The sequence below is a fragment of the Mastomys coucha genome, unplaced genomic scaffold, assembly GCF_008632895.1.
Source record: "Mastomys coucha isolate ucsf_1 unplaced genomic scaffold, UCSF_Mcou_1 pScaffold20, whole genome shotgun sequence".
Classification (NCBI taxonomy): Eukaryota; Metazoa; Chordata; class Mammalia; order Rodentia; family Muridae; genus Mastomys; species Mastomys coucha.
In genome coordinates this window covers 65,402,108-65,426,943 of record NW_022196903.1, presented here as the reverse complement: position 1 = coordinate 65,426,943, position 24,836 = coordinate 65,402,108, and the positions used below count along the sequence as shown (strand labels likewise).

General features: G+C 45.2%; 1 protein-coding gene across 2 annotated transcripts in view; it reads right to left on the bottom strand.

Moving 5' to 3' along the window:
• Reep1 (receptor accessory protein 1) overlaps nt 1-24,836 on the bottom strand; it is a 110,660-nt gene that overhangs the window by 44,185 nt on the left and 41,639 nt on the right. For both annotated transcript variants that reach the window (XM_031382136.1, XM_031382134.1), the window contains exons 2-3: nt 13,051-13,123; nt 7,830-7,906 (exon numbers count right to left, since the gene is read on the bottom strand). In XM_031382136.1, coding sequence (XP_031237996.1) covers nt 7,830-7,906; nt 13,051-13,123 — 150 coding nt within the window. The remainder of the gene's footprint in view (nt 1-7,829; nt 7,907-13,050; nt 13,124-24,836) is intronic.

Sequence of the window (24,836 nt, the reverse complement as noted above, 5' to 3'; positions counted from 1 at the left end):
CAGTGACAATTCAGGTGGCAGTATTTGGTGTGGCCAGTAGGTCTACCTTTTGAGCACTATCCCTAAGCTGATACCAAGTAGCTTTAGACTGTATGGGAGGCCATACTAGGCAATCATGTTTATCCTGGTGATGGAGCCTGGTTTATCTCTTTTTCTTTGCCTCTCTTCCTCCCTCCTTCCTTTTGTCCTTCCTTCCTCCCTCCCTCCCTCCATGTTTTCCTCCCTCCCTCCCTCCCTCCCTCCCTTCCTTCCTTCCTTCCTTCCTTCCTTCCTTTCTTCCTTTTTCACAGGTCTCATTATGTAGATTAGGCTGACTTCAGACTCACAGAGACCTGCCTTCCTCAGCCTGAGGATTGGGATTAAAGGCTATGGGTTTGGAGCCTGCTTTGACAATGCCCAGGCATAGGGAAATCAATGGGCTGTAGAAGAGCTAAAGCAGAGTGAGTTTTCCTTCTGGGAAAAAGATGGCATCAGTATCCAGATCACTAAAAAGGAAGCCATTGCAGCCTTTTTAACTCTTCTCAGGACTTTGGCCTGGGGATAAGAGGCAGATGTACTTTCAGGGCTTCAGCCCTTCACCCCTTGAAAGGCATGGGATAGTCAGGGGTAGTGTAGTGGGCATGGTGACAATTGCCTGTAAGTCCTCGCACTCACAATGCTGGGGCAGAAGGATCATGAGTTTAAGGCCAGCCTAGGCTATACACCAAAGCCTTGTCTCTAAACAAAGTTAAGGGCTAGGGATGCAGCTTGGTAGAGTGCTTAGCATGCATGAGTTCCTCCATTCCGGCACAGAATAAATTGGGCATGGTGCTGTACACCTATAGACCCAGCAACCAGGAGGTGGAGGCAGGAGGATAAGAACTGCAAGTTCATCTTCAGTTATACAGAGAGTTCTAGGCCATTCTGGAATACATACTCCCATATATACATAGTCTTAAATATATATTAAAATTAAAAATGAATGATTGACTGGTATATGTTCTTCTCCAACTCCTCAGTGCTCCCAAACAATCTTAGGCTCAAAACTGGGGTGCTTTGAAAGTCAGTTAGGATGAGATCATCATGAAGCCTCTGAAAGTAAATTAAATGAGAGAGTAAAACAAAAGGCAAGTTCCTGGACCTTTAAAGTGTCCTTAGAAGACAATGCTGCTGTGGGTTCTTCCACCCTCCCAGTCTCCCATACGTTCTCCTAGCCAAGGCAGCCCATCCTTATCATAGGGCCAGGGCACTGAAGTGGCAAGGGATGCTCGTATAGGAGGGCAAAAGCTCCAGAGATAAGCCCACTCCTCAAGGACAGGATGTTTACAGGCAGAAGCAAGCTGTTTTGTGTCTAAGCAAGATTGAACAGACCTAATCTACCTCTACAAATGGTGCACATGAATGGCAATCCAGTCCTTCCTCTTTGTCCTGGGACTAGCCCAGTCCTGGTTCCATTTCCTTACTCCCAGCCTACACTTCCTTCTCAACAAGCTCTGCCTGTAAAGTTCCCTGGTTTTAAAGCTCAGTTTAGTCCCCAGAGTCACTGAGAAGGAAGCTCCTGCTTGTCCTCGTTGAGTGTCTTCTTGACAGTTGAACTGGAATCTCAAGACTTTATCCTATCACCCACAATCAGTGCCCTTCCCGTTTTGCCCTGCCCTATGAACTTCCTAAGATATGTTTTTGCCAACTGGTTGATTGATTGATCCATTCATTCATTTATACATGTGTTTGTTCCATTGAGAAAATCTATAAAGGTGCAGGTGGAAAAACATACGCAGAGCAGGACAGGCATTTTTAGTGCAGTCCCTTTCTGATCAAAGAACTTAGGGGAGGGAAGGGTTTGTTTGCCTTACACTTACAGTTCATCACTGGAAGAAGTGAGGACAGGAACTTGAAGGGGAAACCTGGAAGACTGCTGCTTGCTGACTCATTCCTCACAGGCCCATGTTCAGCTGCCTTTTTTTTGTTTTGTTTTTGTTTTTTTCGAGACAGGGTTTTTCTGTGTAGCCTTGGCTGTCCTGGAACTCACTCTGTAGACCAGGCTGGTCTCGAACTCAGAAATCTGCCTGCCTCTCCCTCCCAAGTGCTGGGATTAAAGGCGTGTGCCGCCACCACTGCCCGGCTTCAGCTGCCTTTCTTATACAGCCCAGGGCCACCTGGCAAGAGGTGGGCTGCCACACTGGGCTGAGCTGTCCTACACCAGGTAGCCCACATCACTATAACCCCCCACTGATATGTCCACAGGCCCCTGATGATCTAGGCAATTCCTCAATCTATGCTTTCCTCTCAGATGACTCTTAAACTGTGTCAAGTTGACAAAGCCAACTAGGACAATTGGTCAGACAAGTCCTTGACCTTAGTAGAGAACTGAGACAAATAAGTGAGCCCATAGCAAGGCCACATGATGCAACGGAAGTGTGGATACAATCCTTGTGGACACAAGGGTATTAGTGCATACCCAATTTACTCTTGTTGCTTACCCCTCTCCCTAATTTTCCTTGCTATGTCTTTGGTATCACCCCAACCACCACACATTAAAAGCAAACTTCTAAGAAGCCTTCAGAAGTTATCCTCTGGTGGGTACCAGTGAGGAAAGGGCCTTAGACTGAGTGAGCCTTAAGTTTTAGAGGTGAGGAAGTTGAAGTTTCTAGTGAGATAGAATGGATTCTCCCAGCCACAGGAGAGGGCTCCCTGAGAAGCTGGCTCCTCATGGGCTGTCGTATAGAAGGGGCTGGGAACTGTTTGTGAGGTCCCACACTTGAAAGTGTGAATGAGTGGAAGGATAAAGGAAAGGCCTTGGTGAAGAAAGGGAAGGCAGAGACAAATGTGTGTGGAGGAAGATGTGTATACATACTACATGAGAGGAATACGAGACTTCAACCTTAGAGAAAAGGTCAAGAGGCAAAGGTTACCCACTTCAGGCAGGGACAAAATAATGAGATGGGTCTAGCACCCACACCTCTGTGGGATGGGAAATGCCCTGACTGGACATCCTTCCTCCCGAGGGCTGCACACAATGCTAGTGCCTGGACAGACTCTACACAACAGGCTCTATAAATACTCACGGTAAGAGCTCTGTAGAGACTCCCCCCACTTCCTTTATTCTATACAGAAAGGGACAGACCTGTGTCGGTCCTGTTTATACTAACCAATCTCTAGATCACATCACTAAGTACTACTAAAGAAGTACTAGGTACTAGTGCCAAATCATATCTAGATCACAGGAGAGTAAAATTTGGAACCGAGAAGGACTACAGCATAGTAATCAGCAGAGAGGGGACAACCAGCAGTGGCTGGACTCCCTAGGCTCTCTGAGGTGTTCTCTGCTCCCCCTTCAGAGCTTTCTTTTCTTCCCATTCTTCTTCTTCTCCTTCTTTTCCTTCTCCTTCTTATCCTTCTTCTCCTTATCCTTCTTCTCCTTCTCCTCCTTCTCCTCCTCCTTCTCCTTCTTCTCCTTCTCCTCCTTCTTCTTCTCCTACTTCTTCTTCTTCAGATTTATTTAATTTTTATTTATATGAGTACACTGTTGCTGTTTTCGGATGCCCCTAGAAGAGGGGATTGGACCCCATTACAGATGGTTGTGAGCCACCATGTGGTTGCTGAACTCAGGACCTCTGGAAGAGCAGTCAGTGCTCTTAACCGCTAAGCCATCTCTTTAGTCCCCTTGTGAGTTATTCTTAAGTTAGTCAAGTCTCTGTTGTTTGCTAGAATAGACTCAAGAGCTCCAGTAACCCATGGGTCATGAGCCAAAGCCTGCCACCTGTTTTTATGAATAAAGATTTATTAGAATACTGCCTACCCACTAATTTAGGTATTGTCTATGCTGCTTTCATGCTACCAGGGCTCAGCTGAGTAGTTATAATAAAGCTGTACCTCCATCCCACAGATTTACTTTTTTTCTTCCCTCTCCTCTCTTCTGCTTCTCCCCTCCTCCCCCCCTGTTTTTCTTTGGTGGTGCTGGAACTGAACCCAGGGCCTCACACATGCTAAGCAAATGCTCTGACAATGAACTACACCCTCAGTCCCTGTACTTCATTTTCAGTGTATAGTTTCAATTTTATTTTGCCATGTGAATAAACCACTTTATAATTTTAAAAGGATGTAATGAAATCACCTCCACAAGGTGTAGAGCAAATCATCTTCCTGTGTCTACTTAGCTGCCTCCTCCATCAAGAGAGAACACACACACACACACACACACAGAGAGAGAGAGAGAGAGAGAGAGAGAGAGAGAGAACTGTAAAGAGGAGGGAACTGCCTGGGAGGGAGCAAACAGAAGGGAATGGGAATGGGTGCAGAGTCCTAAAGATCCCTTAATCCCTTCTCTGCAGAGCTGAGGCCTCTAGACGGGCAAGAAGAGACCCTCACTTCCTACCCATAAACACCTAGATGCCACCAACTAAGAGTCAAAGGAGGGGACAGGTGAGGCCTCCACTTGACAAGCAGGGAAGGTGGGGGTTCTACCCATCCTGTACAAACACTCCAGACATACCAGATACCAAATACATTCCCACTATAGACAGGGTTTTGCCCATGACCTTCTCCTCTTGGTATTTTGTCCCCAAATACATACCTTACACAGAAAAAGGACTTACAGGTATAATGAAGGTTGCTCGCAGCTGACTTTAAGATGGGGAGGTATCTGGATTATTGGGGTGAACCTACCTAATTACATGTTATAGAGCTAACACAGATCTTCTGTTGGAAGGTAGAAGACAGAATCTGAAGCCTGAGAAGGCTCAACATACCATGGTGAGCTTGAAGAAGAAGGGAGCAGTGCATGTTAAGAAAGCAGAGCCTGGCGGGCGTGGTGGTGCACGCCTTTAATCCCAGCACTTGGGAGGCAGAGGCAGGTGGATTTCTGAGTTCAAGGCCAGCCTGGTCTACAAAGTGAGTTCCAGGACTATACAGAGAAACCCTGTCTCGAAAAACCAAAAAGAAAGAAAGAAAGAAAGAAAGAAAGAAAGAAAGAAAGAAAGAAAGAAAGAAAGAAAGAAAGAAAGGAAGGAAGGAAGGAAGGAAGAAAGAAAGAAAGAAAGAAAGCAGAGCCCATGGCCCTACAACCACCACGAATAAAATGCAGGCAACAACTTTGAGAAGCTGGAATCTTCCCAGAGCCTTCAGACTGAGCCCTGGCTGCCCTACACCATGACCCTGGACTTGTGGGGGTCTAAGCATAGAACTCGGTTCACCCCACCTCAGCTTCTAGCTTATAGAAATGGCAGAATAAGAACTGTGTATTCCTTTGAGGGGTGAGAGCTGTGATAATTTATCATGTTAGCAAAAGCAAACTTATGTGCCTTACCACATAAAAATCAAATTGATGGAGCTAGGTGTGGTGGAGTGCCTTTAATTTTAGCACTTGAGAGGCAGAAGCAGGTGGATCTCTGTGAGTTCAAGGCCATTATGGTCTACAGAGTGAATTCTAGGACAGCCAGGGCTACATAGTGACATCCTGTCTCAAAAAAGCTGAAAAAATTATATTGACCCAAAATTATAGTGGTTGAGTACTTACTGGGTTGGAAACTAAAACTGTTCCATGGTCAGTGGGTAGGCCAACAACTAGACAGGAGCAAAGCAACTATTAGCAAGGATTTCCACCCAGCAAAAGTAGCAAGGTTACCATGTCGATATGCCAGGAAAGAGCTCCTGAGACTAGCACTGTAGTTCCCTGGTAATCATGAGAAGGATCAAGGACAGCAGGACAGAACACAGCACTAGACAGAGGGAGCCTTAAGGACCCATGACCGGATGACTCAGGGGCAGGGCACACTATTTAATGGACTACCCACTCTTTGCTGGCCCAGGACCCAGCACCCTCATCTCTACAGGTGACACAGAGACTGCTTGTCTAAGCTGCACACAGTGGTCCGATTCCTTGTGACAGTTTCTGTGTTCTGAGGAAGATAAGGGATGGCATAGCAGGGTCTGTCTCTACTCATGGAGGCCCAGTCCATCCCATGTCACAGTATGAAACAAAACTACAGAGTGTAAATGAAAATATCTGTCAACTCTCTTAAATATGAACAAGACACTATATATTATTATTCACCATCTATGAGAGAGAGCCCTATATCAATAATGCTTTTAATTGCATCATTGCTAAACATAGCTATATTAACTTCTTTTTGGGGGTAGAGAATGAAGACAAAGTTTCACGTAACCTAGGCTGGTCTTGTACTTACTAGGTGGCCAGTGCTGATCTTGAACTCTTGATCCTGCTTCTGGCTCCCAAGTGTTGAGACTGAAGAGCTGTGTCTAGCAAGTGTATTGTTTACAAGTTAAAAAATACAAACAACTCAATGTCCATCTAAAGGACATTAATTGGGACTGAAGAGAAAGCTCAGTAGTTAAGGTGCATCTTGCTCTTTCAGAGGACCTGAATGTGGTTCCCAGCACCCTGGCTAGGCCACTCTTGACTACCCGGGGACCTGATGTCCACTTATGGCCTCCACTGGAACCTATGCTCATATGCACATACCCACTCCCCAGAGACCTACACACCATTAAAAATAAAATAGTTCTTTAAATCTTTTTTTAAAAAGGACACTAATTAAATAAGTTACACTTCATCTAGACCATGAAATACTATGTGACCACTGAAAAACAAGTAGATATATTTATGCTCTTATGGAAGAATTTCTAAAATGAATTCAATAAGTAAATAGAACTGTTATGCCTAATATTACTATTAAAAAGGAGAAAATGAAAAATATAAACACCACACACCTGTAATTCCAGCACTTAGGAACCAGAGAGAGAGGGTTTGAGTGGTAAAGACCAGTCTAGGATACATGGTAGATGGTTCAGTGGGTAAAGTGCTTGCAACCTGAGTTGATCCCCAGAACACACATAAGATTGGAAGGAGATAAGTGACTCCACAAAGCTGTTCTCTAATTTCCACGTGCGTGCCATGGTATGCTTGTGCTCATGCATACCACATACACATCACAAGCTGCACATACATACATGCCTACACACAGAATAATACATTTTAAAAGTAAAAATGTCTGTATGAGTGTGTATGTTAACATACCAGCATGTTTTTAGTTTTGTTTTTTTGAGACAGGTCTGTCTATGTAGTCTTGCCTGTCCTGGAACCCAGGATGGCTTTGAACTCACAGAGATATGCCTGCCTCTGCCTCAAGGCTGCAATTAAAGGCATGTTCCACCATGCATGGCACCCACAGATGTTTTAAGAGGATATACAAGTGTGAAAAGTGGTTATGGGAAGAGCACATGGGCTAGGAGGGAAACGTGGTATTTTTTTTTTTTTTTTTTTTTTTTTTTTTTTTTTTTTTTTTTTTTTTTTTTTTTTTTGGTTTTTCGAGACAGGGTTTCTCTCTGTAGCCTCGGCTCTCCTGGTACTCACTCTGTAGACCAGGCTGGCCTCGAACTCGGAAATCCGCCTGCCTCCGCCTCCCAAGTGCTAGGATTAAAGGCGTGCGCCACCACCGCCCGGCTGAAACGTGGTATTTTAACTGCGTGCTTATTTTGTCTTGTAGTGCTGAGCTACTCCTGAGCTACCGGCTCGGCTCCTTTCATTGTATACTCCTATATACTGTTTCTTTCCTTCTTTGACATGTGGATACTTTACCAACTCCATTTGTAGAGGAACTCTGCTTGGGTGGTCTATGCTACTTCCAGAGTGCCTTATACAACACTGGCTCCTAGGGATCTCACCAAGGACATTTATTTGAATAACATTATGGAGCAGTTTATTAAAAGTGCTCCAATTAACATTCCAACATTGGTCCTGTTCCTGTGAGGATGGTTGAGGTCCCTTCCCCACCTCTCCCCACCACCAGGCATAACTGCCCTTTGAAATATCCCAGTCCCTGGAGACTCACCAGCAAAGGAAGATGTCTGTGAACGTCTCTGCTGTGGTGAAGAGGGCAAATATAATCCAGTACATCATCCATTTGACCTGTTGAAAGGAAGGCAGAGTTGGTAGACAGTTATGGCTGCCCAGCGCCAAGGCAGTGGACACTGAGGTGGCCCCAGGCAGTGCCACCTGCCCCTGTCACACTTCCCTAACTCAGGGGCAGCTCTGCTCCACCACACCTTGATGCTGAGAGCAAATGGCTGGTCTACAATCACAGCAAGATTTTAAGTACAACCCTTGGAGGAATCATAGATTTAATCCAGGTTCACTATGCCTGAGGTCAAAACCCCAAAGAGCTGGGGAAGGAGCTGAAGCCTGACAGACAGGCTGCAAGTTCAAGAGCAGAGAGCCTCAGCGAAGAAGGGAAGCCAAGAAGAGGAAAACTCCTAAAATGGACACTATAAGCAGTCTTCAAAGTCTTGGCCAGAATCCCTGAGGCAGGACGATCATGGGGTTGAGGTCAGCCTGGGCAACAGAGCAAGAATCTCTCACAAAATAACAAAGCTCTTGGCTGGACCTTGAACTGCAAAGAACCAAAGTAAGATTTTCAAACACGGATTTTAATATGTATATAAATGAAACTTAAAAAAAAAATAAGGTTCAGGATGAGGAAAACTTGGAGAAGACTGGGTGTCCTATGGATGCCATAGTTCCAAATTATCCTGGTTCTTCAGATCTCCTTCATAGGTCAGGGAGAACCCCTCAGTGAAAATATTGTTTCTATAAGGATGTGAATAATTTTTTCTCTGGGAGGCACACCTGAACTTTCACTTCTTCCTGCCCAAAGACTATGTTTAATATTAGTGGACATATTAATTATACTTAATTAGTAGTACTTAATTATGCTAATTAATAATAATTAATTAGTGAAATATTAATTTCAACAGTTTCAATCTTGAGAAAGGGTCTAACTCAGTATTAGCGGCTCCCCAAGGATGGTGACCACTACACAGCCAATAAGAATTAACAGAGTTATTAAGGACACTGGGGTAGGAAGGTCAGCAACTGTAATCGCATGCATCCTTAAAAAGGAATTCTTCCCAGTGGTGTCAGAGGGAAATGTGCCTGTGGGAGACTGTTCAGAGATGCAAAACCACTGGCTCCAAAGAATGAGGAAGGGGTATGTGCTGTCGAGCAGCTGCCACCAGGAGCCACAAACCAGGCAAAGAGACTGCAAAGAGAAATCGCCCTGCCTGTGACTCCAGCATTGGAATCTAATAATGTGCGTTGTTTTATGCTGGGAAGTTCATGGTAATCCGATATTTTATACGAAATTTAAAATAATAATGAAAGAATATAAAAATGAGAGTGTGGCCAAAGGGTGTTGTTCAGCATTCTAAATATTAGTAGACACAAGGGAGTTGTCACAGTCTTCAATTTTTGCATCATCTTGGGCTGAAGAGATGTCTTAGCCATTGAGAGCACTAGCTGTTCAATGAGAGGACCTGGGTTCAATTCCCAGCCAGAACATGGTGGCTTACAACTTTCTTTCTTTCTTTTTTCTTTTTAAAATAAAGATTTATTTTATTTATGCTTGTACAGATGGCCGTGAGCTATCATGTGTGTGGCTGCTGGGAATTGAACTCAGGACCTCTGTTGGCCCTGCTCACTCCAGTCCCACTGGCTCCGGCGTAATTCACTGTATGTAGCTGTCTTCAGATGCACCAGAAGAGGGTGTCAGATCTCATTATGGGTGGTTGCCAACCACCATGTGGTTGCTGGGATCCGAACTCAGGACCTTTGGAAGAGCAGTCAGTGCTCTTACCCGCTGAGCCATCTCACCAGCCCTGGCTTACACCTTTCTGTAACTCCAGTGCCAGGGGACTTGATGTCCTTTTCTGGTACTGCAAGCACAAGGTGCACTTATGGACATGCAGGCTAAACATCCATACCCATAAAATAAAATAAAATAAAATAAAATAAAATAAAATAAAATAAAATAAAATAGCATTATTCAATAGCCTATGTTTTTGTACATATTTTATAAATTATAGATAATAAATACAATCTCAGGTATAACCAATCTAAAAACAATAAATACATATTTTACAAAGCTAGTTCAAGGGACCATTGACTCTTCTCAGAGGAAATGATCTGAAGCAGATCTCAGGGGGCGGCTGTAGAGAAGAACAAGAGATCTGGGTTGGGAGATGACAACGTTCTAAGGATGAAGGGGCACAGTCACCAAGTGGGCGTGAGAACTAATGGAGCTGGATAGTGAAGGAGAGGCTGGAGACCCAGGAAAGTCCCAGGTTGGCTCCTGTACAAATGGCATTATGAGGTGTCACAGCCGAGAATCATATGGAAGAGAAACTTCATCAAGAAGTTTGAGGGATTGAAATAGAATAGATTTCAGGGCTGCACTGAGGGTGGGTGGGGTTGGGAAGAGGAAGGATTAGGTGTTGGGGGGCAGAAAATAGTGAGAGAAATGACTGGAAATGGGAGGCATTTCAGTGTCAGGGTGAAAACATAATACAATGAAAACTCCATGGACTCTCCAAGAGTAATCCTTGCAAAGACTACTAGTAATGAAGGACACGGGGCCTGTACTGGTCATCTTCTGTAACCAGGCAAGGCCTCAAGTTGAGGGATTGGGACGCCAACCCAGCCACAAGACTTTCGACCTATAGCTTGTCCTGCCTGCAGAGTGTTCTGGGACCAGAGCCTAGCAAAACTAACATCAAAGAGACCAGAGAGAGTTCATCCAGCAACTGATGGGAGCAGATGCAGAGTCCCACAGTCAACCATCAGGCAGAGCCCAGGGAGCCCTTAGAGGAGCAAGAGGAAGGATTGGAGGAACCAGAGGGTTCAGGAACACAGCCCACAGAATCAACTGACTGGTACTCATGGGAACTTAAGGGAGCAGGGATCCTGTACGGGTCTGTCTGATCTAGGTATTCTACTTATATGTTATGGATGAGCAATTTTGTGTTTTCTTGTGGGAACCCTAACAATGGGAGCAGGGGCTGTTCCTGACTCTTTTGTCTACTTGTGAAACTCTTTTCCTCCTGCTGAGTTACCTTGTCCAACCTTGATGATGGTGCATGCTGGGTCTCACTTGTTATCTAGTGTTTGGTTGATGTCCCTGGGAGGCCTGATCTTTTCTGAGGGGAGGTGGAAGGGGGTGGATCATCGAGAGAGGGGAAGTGGTAGGGGAGGGGAAACTGCAGGCAGGGTGTAATATATGAGAGAAGAATAAAAAAGAAAGAAAGAAAAAAGAAAAGTAATTCCCTAGTTCAAATTGGCCTGTGGCCATGCCTATGAGAAGGGCCCAGCCCGCTGTGGGCAGCACCAATCCCTGGGCAGGTAGAACTGGACTGTATTAGGAAGTTAGCTGATCATGAGCCCAAGTGAGCCATCAAAACAGCATTCTCCATGGTTCTGCCCTACTTCCTTGGCTGTGAGTGAATTTTTTCGTTAGAGGTACTGCTGCAGGACTAGCAAGCAGCCTGCCTTTAAGATTCTGCTTGAGTTCTTGCCCTTTCTTCTCTTGGTGATGGATAGGCATCTAGAAGTATGAGCCAAATTCTTTCCTCCCCAAAGTTGCTTTTGATCAAAGTGTTTTCTTATTTAAAGTTTTAGGATTTCTTTTTATTTTTTAATTCCTGTCTGTCTGTCTGTCTCTTGCTCACTCTCTCTGTGTGTGTGTATGTTTGTGTGTGTATGTGAGAGGGAGAGAGGAGTTGTGTGAATGTGTGTGTGAGAGAGAGAGAGAGGGAGAGGGAGAGAGGATTGTGTGTATGTGTGTGTGTGTGAGAGAGTGTGTGTTTGTATGTGTGCGTGTGTGAGAGAGAGGGATTGTGTGTATGTGTGTGTGTGAGAGAGTGTGTGTTTGTATGTGTGCGTGTGTGAGAGAGAGGGATTGTGTGTATGTGTGTGTGTGAAAGAGAGTGTATGTGTGAGAGAGGAGGAGTGTGTTCGTGTGTGTGTGTGTGTGTGTGTGTGTGTGTGTGTGTGTGTGTGTGTGTGTGTGCGTGCGTGTGTGAGGCGGGGGTTGGGGGGAGAAGGAGGTAAGTCTCCCCTGGTACTACTCAGCTCTTGTCTCCCAAAGCCATTTTTACCCAGAAACCTTCTAATCTTAACTCCCAAGCTCCCCCAGGGGGAAGTGTGCACACCACAGCCAACACAAACAGCTGTTCTACTTGTCAGTCAGGTCTCGCTCTAAATGAATGAGTTGCCATTCTGGCCATACACCAGGCTCCTGTGAGTTTAGTCAGCACAGAACAATTTACCAGGGTTTGATCTCTCCCAGCTGGCTGAGAGCATGCTCAGCCCCCGCTCTGCAGCGGATCAGCCTTGAATTTCAGAGACCTCAGTAAGGCCTCCCTTCCAGGCACAGCTGCTGAGTACCACAGGTGGGGAGGGGTCAGGAGGGGGCAGTGCTGAAGAAGAAGCTGCCTATTGCTTTAGCGGGACTGTGTCAGTTGAGAACTAGTATCCTCTGTATTTGCAACCTTTTGGCTATTTATAGCATGAGCACAGAGCTGTTCTCACACATACCAGGGATGGTCCTCCAGAAGTTACCCACTCTGGATCCCCTGTTAGGAGCAGCTGAAGCAAATAGTTCGGGGGAAACTGAGAGAAAGGGGGCTGGGCTTTGGTTGCAGTTGAGCTGGAGGTGTTCACTGTAAAGACTTCTTGGGAAATCCATGAAAATAATAACTTTCAAGCTAGCTCTGAATTAATTAAGTCACACTTTTAAAAGACTTTACTTTTCCATTGCCATGGTCTCAGCTCTATGCCAAGTGCCGCGGAGAGATGATTCTGAACACCTCCATCCTCAAAGAGCTTACACATCAACCAGGCTCAAACTGGTGTTGGAAGACAGACTGGAAGGGGGTCAGAACCAGCAAGCCAGGAAATAACCCAGGTCGGCTGGCTTCTCAAACCCATGTAACTTCTCTCAGGGGCAGAACGGGGTCTGTGGTCTGCAGTTCCCCAGGTGAGGGAACTGGGCAGAGAGATGAAGTCACCCTTGGCACTGGCCCTTAGTCCCAGATTCAGTTTCCCTTCATACTGCTCAGCTTTCCTCCCTTTAATACTTAGAGTCTAGACTGGGGACAGGACTTCTGAGAAGTCACATGAGGAGGATGATAGGTTCCCTCCTGCCACAGACCCAGACTAAGGGATACGACCCTCTACCATTTTCACTCAGCCACCCACCCCCAGTGAGAGGCTTCACTTACATATTCTTTAATGTCCTTGGACTTCACAGCCTTGTATGAATAATATGCAGGATAAAGGGTGCCAAATATAAGCCTGCAGAGAAGAGACAGAGGAAAAAGAGAGATGTGATTTTTGCCCATCCTGCTTGATGGAAGTCGTACATCATCACTTCCAGGGGACCATTCAAGTCAGGGAAATGAATCCCCTGAAGGTTTCCTGTCCACTACTATATCGTTCTTAGAAACACCTTTTCCTGAGACAGTCACCACACGCTTCCTTCTATCTCCGCTTGGGCAACATGGAAGGACGACCAGGAGTTAAGGAGGTCAAGACGGGAGGAGACGGCCCAGCTGAGCAGCCAAGGCTCTGTGGAAGGATGACTTCCTTTCCTGATGTTGATCTCCATCAGCAGCTCCTAGAAGCCTATGATCAGCATCTTGCAGCCTGCAGAAGCTTTCCTACTCACAATTCTGATCAGGACCACCTCTCCTCCAATCAGCACATCTCCATGCCGCCTTCACTTCTTGATGTTCCCAAGATGCAAGTAAATCTTTCCCCAGTTGGCTCTGGGGGGGGGGGGGCAGTGAGTAGTTAACTCTCAGGCCTGCTTCTGAGAGCCCTCTGCAGGGGAAGTTCTATCTGCCCCTTCTTGATACCTTACCTTTGTCAGTGCTGCTTTTTTCTAGAATCTTCCCTATCATTTTTTAATTAATGCCTACTCATCCATTAGATCCCAACTCCCACATGATTCCCTGGACACCCCTCTGACTTCCCAGAGGAGCGCAACCCTTCCCAATGAACTTTCTCAGCACCATGTACATATTATCAGGGTGTTCTTTTACTTGGTACTTTGATAGCTATCTTACCAGTGAAGTATAAATGCCCTGAGGGCTGTGCATTATTTGGTCTAGGCGGACCTCAACCTGAAGATCTCCTTGGCTCAGCCTCATGTGCACTGGGGTTACATGTAACTCTATGCCCGAGAACGGGCGTTTTAAAAATTTATTCATTTGTGTATGTATTCACATGGGTACCATGACACACAGATGGAAGTCAGAGGACAACTCGTGGGACTCAGTATTTTTCTTCCACAATGTGAGTCTCAGGGATTGAACTCAGGTCATCTGGCTTGGCAGCAAGCACCTTTACATACTGAGCCATTTCACCAGCCCAATATATATTTATGTTTTTGAGACAGAGTCTCACTTTGTATCTCTGATTGGCCTATGTAGACCAGGATGGCCGCAAACTCACAGAGTTCTAGCTGCTAATGCCTCTTGAGTTCTGGGATTCAAGGTAGCACCACCACACACAACCTAATAGGCATTGTTAAATGAACAAACAGAACGCCAGACCTAGAAGGGCTTCATACTTTAGCTCAAATGACAAAGCCACTTGCAGTCACCTCAGTACAAACTGACTGGGTACAAGAGCTACACAGTCTCAGATCTTAAAGGAGCTGGCAACCTCAGACAGAACTTGGTGATCCATTCTTGTTATTGAAGATACCATGCTGAGAATATCCAAATTTAATACCCTAGGCATTTAGAGTCACATAGAGAAGAGATGCAATTAACCAAGCAGGGAACAGCTTTACTAGGAGCACTGTGGCTGGGGATACCAATGTCTATGGAAAATAACAGAACCAGGTCAATTCTGATACAGGAGAAAGGTGTGTGTGTGTGTGTGTGTGTGTGTGTGTGTGTGTGTGTGTGTGTGTATGTGTGTGTGTGTTTCAGGTACTTTACAAGCCTTATATATCTTAGACTTCTCTGGCTAAAGAACCCCCATCATTCACATAGGGCCCCAATGCTCAAAGAGGCTGGCCACTTGCTTGCTCAAGGTCTCATAATCATTAAGGAAGGGGTAAAGCAGGGGCTGGATCCAAACAGTCTGCCCTCTTCCAAGCCTGTTTTCCTGTCACCACTGGATGAGATGAGAGGCATAGGAAGCCAGATAAGCAAGCAAAGGGGACCAAAGTAGGCTGGAAAGGAGAGGAAGGGTAAGGAATGGGAGTGAGGGAATTTAAGAAGAAAACAATGCTGGGCATAGTGGGTAATGATTGTAATTCTAGTACTTGAGAGACAAAGACAGGATGATTACAGCAATGTAGAAGTCAGCCTGGTTTACAGAGTAAGTCTCAGAGCACAAAACAGGGCAGGCCTGATGACTTGAGTTTGATCCCAGGAAACAAGGGGTGGAAGGAGAGAACTGACTCTTCCCACTTGTCCTCTGACTTCTACACATGCACCATGATGCCCTCCCACATGCCCACCAACCCCACACACTAAATAAGTAAATAAATGTGATTCAGAAAGAAGAAGAAGAAGGAGAAGAAGAAGAAGAAGAAGAAGAAGAAGAAGAAGAAGAAGAAGAAGAAGAAGAAGAAGAAGAAGAAGAAGAAGAAGAAGAAGAAGAAGAAGAAGAAGAAGAAGGTGGGCCAAGGAGTGTGTGGCCTGCCTGAGGGGCCCCAGGTTCAGGTACAGCTGACCCTATGGAGAAGGTCTCCCTAACTACTTTGTCCCTCTCTTGGTCTGTCCCACTCCCAAGCATTCTTGGGGATCAGAGAAGGCTTGCCAGCTGAAGCCTTTCGTGGCCTTGTCATCGGTCCCTGAGATGGCACTGTCACAGCTACCTGCAATTTCTCTTCCTCATCCTTATCCAAAAGACTTGGGCAATCTCTCTAAGGTCTGTCTCTCTCACAAGATGGGGCATCCCAGAGCCTGGGCTCGAGCCTGCTTTATTTGTCCCTATTCTTAGCAAGGAAGGGAGAGGCCAGTAAATATGTATTTATGGCATGAAGTTTTAGACAGTGGAGACATCAAAGTCAGCATCTTCCAGGGGACACCTGTGACCTTGCATGAGGTCTCGGCAATGAGATGTACACCAGACAGCACCATGCTGAATCAGCTGGGCCTCAGGCATAATGCCAGCAATTTGGCGGAAATAAACATGCTGCTCCTTGGGCACAGATGCCACAGTTATTATCCACGTCTGTCAGGCTGGTTTCCAGCTCTTGTTCAGAGGAAGCACATAAACAGTGGAAGATGGATCCAGGGGCCTGTTGAGTGGCACCTCTGTGAACTCCAGTGAGCCACAACACCCTCTCAGTGTCCAGAGATGAAATACTCAAGAGGAACCTAGCCAGGGAGGCCTGGACTCCATCAGAGAGTCACTCTTTTTCAGAGACCAGTTTGACAACAGAAGTTTCCTCCACAGACACATTTACATTTGAATCTCTGCAAACTCAAGAGCACTTAGCATTTCACCTCCCCAGGGAAGAGAGAGGAGGATCAACAAGGCTAATTCTCCAGAAGTAATGAACAAAGCAGCTCCAAGCTGAAGGAGTTTGGCATTGGCGTCTGTTTAAACCAAATAAACTATTCTGAGGAGATTTAAGCAGGGAGGGTGCCAAGGGACAAACCCAGGGCCTTGCACCTGCCAGCCATGGGCTCTACTGGTGAGCTATATACCGCCCCAGAGCTTCATATCTGTTCAAGACCAAATGTCTCTTAGAAGGCCATCTTCCTTCAAAAGCCAGTGACCACTAAGCCCTCCCAACAATGCTTATGGTTTTGTGTACGGAGTTTGGGCATTTGGGGAATACTGGGTTTGGGGTCATCCATGATGTGTTAGAACGGCGGGTCATGTCAGGACATACCACACACTAGGCCCAAACAGTTCCACGTGTAAGAGGTTTAATTGAGAGGGAGAAAGGGGGACAGTAGCTCAGAAAGAGAGGAGGGGGAGAGAGAGAAAGATGGAGGAATGTTACTATATATATATGGGTTCTGACATAGGGGCCGCAGGTAAAGATGGGAGGTGAGCTCATGGATTCTGGGAATATGGTGGCTGTTGCCCTGGCAACAGGTTTGCAGATCCGCCCATGCATCCACACAGGCTTTGGATGTCCTGATGCTAACAATCCACTGAAGCTCAGTCTACTTAAGAGGGACCAAACCTTCCTCTCCTAAGAGCAGGAACGGTCAATAGCTCTTTAGCTAGGGGTGGGGGCTCATGAGTCCCTGTCCACTCCATGCTGGAATGCTGACCGGCTTGATCTTATGCCAGCCTTTCGCAGGAGACCACAGCCCCTTTGAGTTCAGGAGTGAAGCTGTCTAGGCATGTCCAGGACACTGTTTCGCTGCAATCCTCCCAATCTCTTACAGTCCCCCTCCCACGCCCTCTGTGTTCCATGAATCTTGGAAGAAATGTGACATAGATGTTCTATTTATTAGCTTTTGGTTTGATTCTTTAAGGATTGGCTTATTTTTATTTTACTTCTATGAGTCTGCATGTGTGCATGTGTGACTGGTACCCGTGGATGTCAGAAGGAGTCTGATCTGTTGGAACGAGAGTTATGAATGGTTGTGAGTCACTGTGTGGGTGTTGGGAACTAGACCCTGGTCTTCTGCAAGAGCAGTAAGTTCTTTTAACAGCTGAGTTATGGCTTCAGCCCCTAGAAACCCTTAGATTTTTGAGACAGGGTCTAGCTGTATAGTCTAGGCTGGTCTCTAAGTCATGATCCTCTTACCTGGTGGCATCCAGGAAGTAGAGGGAGCCAGAAAGAAGCCCAGAACAAGGGATGAATCTCAGGGACATCCTCACCTTGACCTACCTGTTCCAACAAGGTTCCTCCATTAAAGTTCCCATTGCCTCCCAATGATGCAAGGAGTTATGAATCCATCATTGGATTAGCTCATCAATTAGTCAGAACTTTCACAATCCTTCACCTTTCCATGATCAGATGCACTAGCTGGGGTCTGAGCCCTCAACACCTTAACAGATGTGGACCTTGTGTAACCATGCGCAGCATCTTCCACTATGTGGCATGAAACCACTTGGCAGTGTAGTACCAATTTCTACTTCTTCCTGCAAGTGTGAGAATTCTAATGCTCCCCATTCTTGTCAGAATGATATCAGGCTGGAGCTTCTGCCTGCTTGATGAATGTGAAATGGTGTCCTTGTTGACATTTTCTCAAGAACATGTTTATCAACTCTTTAAGACTATCGCCCAAGGTCGCTGCTTAGCTGGCCTGTTCACAGCCCTCTATAGAGTTACCTTTCTAGTGATGTGTACAGGTCTTTCCTTGGACATGTTTATTGCAAATGCCTTCCCTAACTAACATCAGCTCTAGAAACTTGGCCTGCAATATATTTTGTTGTCCACAAAGTTGGGCATTTTATATGGACAAGTACCCTGTTCTTTAACAACTTGTTTTGATATATTTTTAAGAAGGCTTGGTCCATCTTTTCTTATAAAAGTTTTAAACTTTAAAAGGCTGGACAGATTTGGTAAAATTCTTGCTATACAAGACAAGGGCCCGAGTTTGGATCCCCAGAATCATGTAAAAAGCTGGACATGGGGGCTGGGAAGTTGGCTTGACAACTAACATTTTGTAAAGCTCTTGTAGCAGCCCCGAGTTCAATTCCTAGACCCAGCTCAGGCAGCTCACAGCTGCCCATAACTGTTGCTCTAGAGGACCTGATGCATCCACTGGCCCTTGAACTCACATGCATGAATCACACATCACACAAATGCTTGATAAAAAGAACTTTAAACAATTTACAGCTGGACACGTCAGTGAAACCTGTAATTCAATTGCTAAAGAGGCAGAGGCCTGAGGACAGCTGGGTCAGAAAAGCTCCAGATTCAGTGAGAGACTATGTCAAAAAATCTGACAGAGAGGGTCAGAGGAAGACTTCTGGGCACCACATGCCTGCACACACATGGGTACCCACATGCAACCGTACACACACATGCAAACATATGTGCAAATATGAGTGTATGTAAACATGAAAACATGCAAACACATGCACACACACAAAATTGCACACACACAAACATGTGTACACATGCAACCTGCGCACACACAAATCTTTTAGAGTTTGCTTTTCTACTACTAGATTTTTAACTCATCTGGAATTTATTTTCTGTGTGACATGAATTGGAAATTCAATGTTATTGAATATTCAATGTTATTGAATTGGGATCCAAGCAGAAAATTCCAGTGTTCTGCTTGGATACCAATTGTCTCCAGCACATTTGCTGAACCCTTTCCCATTGCTATATAGCACTACCCTGTCAAATATAAAGGTTCTGAAATGTTAGAGTATTGTTTTCAGCTTTCTAGTTTATCCTACTAACATGGTATCTTAATAATAACTTGATAAACATGAACTTGATAAACAAGGCTTTAGAGTAAGTCCTGAGAGTCTTTTTTTTTAATAAATATTTTATTATTATATAAGTACACTGTAGCTATCTTCAAACACACCAGAGGAGGGCATCAGATCTCATTACAGGTGGTTGTGAGCCACCATGTGGTTGCGGGGAGTTGAACTCAGGACCTTCGGAAGAGCTGTCAGCGCTCTTAACTGCTGAGCCACCTCACTAGCCCCCCCTTTTTTTTTTTTTTTGTTTTTTTCAAGAGAAGGTTTCTCTGTGTAGCCCTGGCTGTCCTGGAACTCACTCTGTAGACCAGGCTGGCCTCAAACTCAGAAATCTGCCTGCCTCTGCCTCCCAAGTGCTGGGATTAAAGGTGTATGCCACCACGGCCCGGCATCCTGAGAGTCTTAAAACTTTCCTGGCTATTCTTGGCTCTTTGTTTTTCTTTCTTTCTTTCTTTCTTTCTTTCTTTCTTTCTTTCTTTCTTTCTTTTTTTTAAAAAAAAAGTATTTATTTTTATTTTATGAGCATTGATTGGTGTTTTGCATGCACATATGTCTGCATGAGGGTGTCCCTGGAACTCCAGATACAGACAGTTGTAAGCTGCCATGTGAGTGCTGGCAACTGAACCAAGGTCTTCTGGAAGAGCAGCCAGTGTTCTTAACTCTCTTCATCCCAGCCCCACCTTTTGTTTTTCTATACAAGCTTACATTTGTTTGTTTGTTTGAGACAAGGTCTCACATGACCCAGACTGGCCTAGAAACTAACCACTGATCCTCCTGCCTCCACCTCTAAGAACTGGGATTACAGGTGTGAGCCACAGGTGTGTGTGTATGTGTGTGCGTGCATGTGCGCATACATACATGCATGTGTATATGTGCATGTGCATGTGTATCTGTGTGTATGTGTGTGTAGTGTGTGTGTATGCAGTATGTGTGTGTATGTGTGTATAGAGCGTGTGTGTGTGTGTGTGTGTGTGTGTGTGTGTGTGTACATGTGTACCCTGCCATGGATTATTTATGGAGATCAAAGAACAGTTCTCAGGAGATGGTTCTCTTCATCCACTCAGTGGGTACCTGGCGGGGTGTGTTACATTTGCTTGGCAACAAGCATCCGTATTCACTGAACTATCTTGCAGATCCAATACAGTTAATTTTTTAGTTAAATCTCTTATTGATTAGTAATAGTATGTAGGAATGCTGTTGATTTACCAGGTCAATCTTAGAACCACTTGCCTCATTGCAATAAAGGACATTTGGATGATGAAATGCACTATGGAAACAAAAGAAGCAAACTCAAAAGGCAACATGTGGTACAATCCCATTTCCATACTGTTCTGAGAGTGGAGCATTATAAGAACAAACATGATTGCGTGGTCTCAGGCCAGAAAGGATGGCCACAAAGGCATGTGAGGAGCTTTGGGGACCACCTTGACTGTGGTGATGTTTATTCAACTGTATGGGCTTGTAAAACTCAAATTCAAGATCACAATAAAAACAAACAAACAAGCAAACAAAACCCAAGAAAAACCCTCACCAAGGAGGGTGGGTGCATTTACTAACTTGGCTCCATAAATCAAACACTTAAAAACACAAGAGTTGGGGCTGGAGAGATGGCTCAGCGGGTATGAGCACTGACTGCTCTTCTGAAAGTCCTGAGTTCAAATCCCAGCAACCACATGATAGCTCACAACCATCTGTAATGAGATCTGACACCCTGAAGACAGCTACAGTGTACTTATATATAATAAATAAATAAATCTTTAAAAAACCATAAAAGTTGCAAATGTCACTATTTCATTTTAGTTAGTGACAGAGTAAAATTCTATTACATATATGGACCACATTTTCTTTATCTATTCCTCTCTTGATGGGCAGTTAGGCTGGCTCCATTTCCAGCTGTGATGAACAGTTCAGTGATAAACAAGGATGTGATGGTATCTCACGATAAGACTTCTATTCCTTTGAGAAAGTGCCCAGGAGTGGTTAGATGGGTCATATGGTAGTTTTATTTTTAGTTTTTTTTAGAAACTAATCACTTAACAGAACAATCACTTAACAGATTGAGATATCTCCTCAGCCTGGATCTTGGACTTTTAATGTGTGTGTGTGTGTGTGTGTGTGTGTGTGTGTGTGTGACTCTGTGTGTGTGTGTGAGTGACTGTGTGTGTGTTTGTATGACTGAGTGTGTGAGTGTGTAAATGAATGTGTGTGACTGTGTGTGTGACTGTGTGTGTGACTGTGTGTGTGACTGTGTGTGTGTGACTGTGTGTGTGTTTGTATGACTGAGTTTGTGTTAGTGTGTAAATGAGTGAGAGTGTGTGTGTGTGTGTCTAAGTTGGCCTAAGTCATGAAACTAAATAGGGGATTATAAGAGGAAAAATGTCGTGAGGGAGGATTGGAGAGGGGGGAAGAAGAGGGCAGCAGAACAGGTGGGACATGGAAGAGGAATGGGTTCTACTCTGCGGGGGCAACAGGGAGGAGGTAGGAGTTGGGGAAAGAGAACAAGAGAAATCCATTGGTTTTCTATCTAAAAACTAAAAATGAATACAGAAGCCTTGGGTGGAATTCATACTCATTAGTGAGCTGTCTGTGCACACTTCCAAACATGGAGAAAGCTGGCTTGATATCAGCCTCCATGCTGAGATAGTTAGGGCATGGTGATGTTGTAACAAAGCAAAAACTCACAAAAACCATGGTGCATCTCCAAGGCACGCTGAGTTCTGAGAGTCTCAGATACATTAGGAGAGCAAGATGCTCCTGTGAAACGCTGGCCTTTCCCATGTTCCACAGGGGACGACCGCCCTTGCCCACTCACTAGCAGTGCCAGAAGCTTCTTCTGCTGGGTGGAGTTGCTCACTCTGAGCATAGCTCTTCAGGTTCCCATGGCACAGAAAGCCACCTGGGCCTCCACTGCCGTGGTCTCAAGCCTCCGGGTTCGACTAACCCATGAAAGCCTTCCAAAGGGCTGGAGGAAGAAACAGGAAAGCAGCAGCCCCTGCACCCTGCGTATCTGAGTCTCCAGATATTCATTTGTTAAATGTTTACTATGCAGGAGAAATGGCAAACTTACCAGCAAACGTAATTTCTAGCCTTCATTGAAGTCAGGCATTATTACTGCTTTTCTTTCAAGACAGGTGTAGAAACTAAGATTTAGTGAATTTAGATAATGTAGTTTCGCACTTAGGCAGGGTGCCAAGCTCTAGCTCAGTGTGAGTCCACTGCCTGTCTCCTCACCGCTATGACACACCACTCTCCTGACACTGTACAGCTTGGTGCCTGCAAACAGTCCCGAGTGAAGGAAGGAGTGGAAGTAAAGGAGGGAGAGTGTGGGGCTGGAGAGCTAGCTCATTAGTTAAGAGCACTGGCTGCTCTTGAACAGGATGTAGGTTTGGTCTCCAGCACGGGCACCAGGTGGTTGACAATCTGTAACTAGTTTGAAGGCATCTGACATCCTCTTCTGGCTTCCTCTGGCACATGCATTTATCTGGTGCACACATACATAGACACACATACACAAACACACACAGACACACACTCAAGGGCACACACAGACACATAGACACATAGATACAGACACACAGACACACACTCCCACAACACACACAAGTAAATCTTAAAAATATCAGAGAATGTGACCACCTATCTTTTACCAACTATCTTGTCTAACACCAGCCTTCTTTGGCCCCGTGTTAAATATCGATTTCCTGGCACTGCACGGTGGTATGCCTACAGGCCCTAAGCACAGGGAGGCCCACCCAAATGAGCTGCTTTCTCAGCCTGAGCCGATCTTGGCAGAACAGAAAGAGGGCATGTCCTTGCTCACCTTGGTGTGTGCTTCTGCCAGACTGCGGCAAGCCGCCCTCCTCTCCAGACTGCTCTGAGTGCCTGTCCCCCTCTGCAGATCTTCACTGACTAATGGACACACACTTCTCCCTAGGCTAGCCCTGTCACACACCATGTTCTACCATCTGCTCCTTTGAGCTGGGTGGCAACCCCTAAGATGCTAACATTGCTGGGGTCCATTCCCCATGTACAAAGGAAAACTGGAGTTTCAGAGTGACAGGGAGCTGCTAAGACCCTCCCCCAGCCCTGCGATCCCCAAAGCCTAGCTAGCCTCTCTGTGAACAGAGGGTTTTATTGCATTGTACCTAAAGAAAAAAAAGAAAACACACATTTAAATTGGATTATGGAAATGTTCTCAAACCAATTTAGGATAACCGGAGACCCAGAAGTCTGATGTAAGTAGGAAACTGACAGTTGTGTAAATTCTTAATTAGCACTGTTAAACTCTGATCTAACCCACGCAACTCCTGCTCAAGTTTCTGAATCTTTTTTTTTTTCATTTTTGTTTTGAAATCTAAATTGTAGGGAGTTCTATTCTTAAGACGCTTACTTGCTTGTGGGTAGAAAGAAGCAAGGCTTGGACATCAGACCTGAGTTTGAATCCAGCTCCATCAGTCAGTAGCTATGAGACTGGGAACAAGTCTCTTAACTGGTTTGCATCTGTTTTCTTGACTACAAGAGCTGTTGTAAGCTAAAGGAGGAGGCTGTAGGAAAAGATTTAATATCCCAAGCAAATCACATATGACTCACAACTGCTAGTTTCTTTCTCTACTATTTCCTTTTGGAAATAGTAACTTCAAATGCCAGTTCTTTTAACCACAAACCCTTTTCATTCAACAATCAAATACTTATTGGGAAATGGTGCAGTGGGTAAAAGTACATGTTATATAAGCATGGCAACTTGAGCTCCATCCCCGGAACCCATATACAATGCTAGGTATGGTGGTGTGCGTGCACAATCCCAGAAATCTTCCTGAGAGATGGGCTAGAAGCACAAGGGCCAGGTAGCCCAATAGTACACAGCCCAGGAAGGAGAGAACTGACTTTGAAAAGCTACCTTCCCGCCTTCACATAAACACTATGGCATGCACATACTACACATGTGAGCAACACACACACACACACACACACACGCACACTCAGCACACATGCACACATACCTATACAAATACATACATAATGCTTTTAAAAAAGGAAAAGAAAAATTAAGCAATTATTGTGTGTCCTGGGTCTCCTGGTAGGGAAAACAACCAGCAAACAGATAATTATATAAATAATTGAATAATAATAAAAGTCAGCATGATGGGTCCTAACAGTCCTGTTTTTGTTTGTTTAGATTTTTGGACAGGGTCTCATGCTGCATCCCAGACTGATCTGGAGCTCATTATGCAGCCCACGTTGGCTGTGAATTCACAGCAGTGCTCCTATCTTGGCCACTTGAATGCCGGGATTACCAACACAATGAGTCACCACACACTCCTGGGTCTATTTTGAAGAAAAGAACACATTCTTTTTGAGTGACAGCTCTGTGGCTACCTAGATCCCAGCCCATTTCCCTTTTCAGATCTGAGAGTCAGAGATGACTCCTGGTTGAGAGGAAAGGGGTCCTCTGCTAAAAGGGCCGTGGTTCTTCACTCCAGAAGACTTCCTCTAAAGCCTCTGACTAGGTCCATGTTTGGGGAAAGGGGTGAACTGATCAGATCCCTTTCTGTATTGCTAAAGAAGGGAAGGGAGAAAGTTCAGGGAGCTCTCTAAACTGGACTTGTGAGCTTCAATCCAGCAGACATCTGTG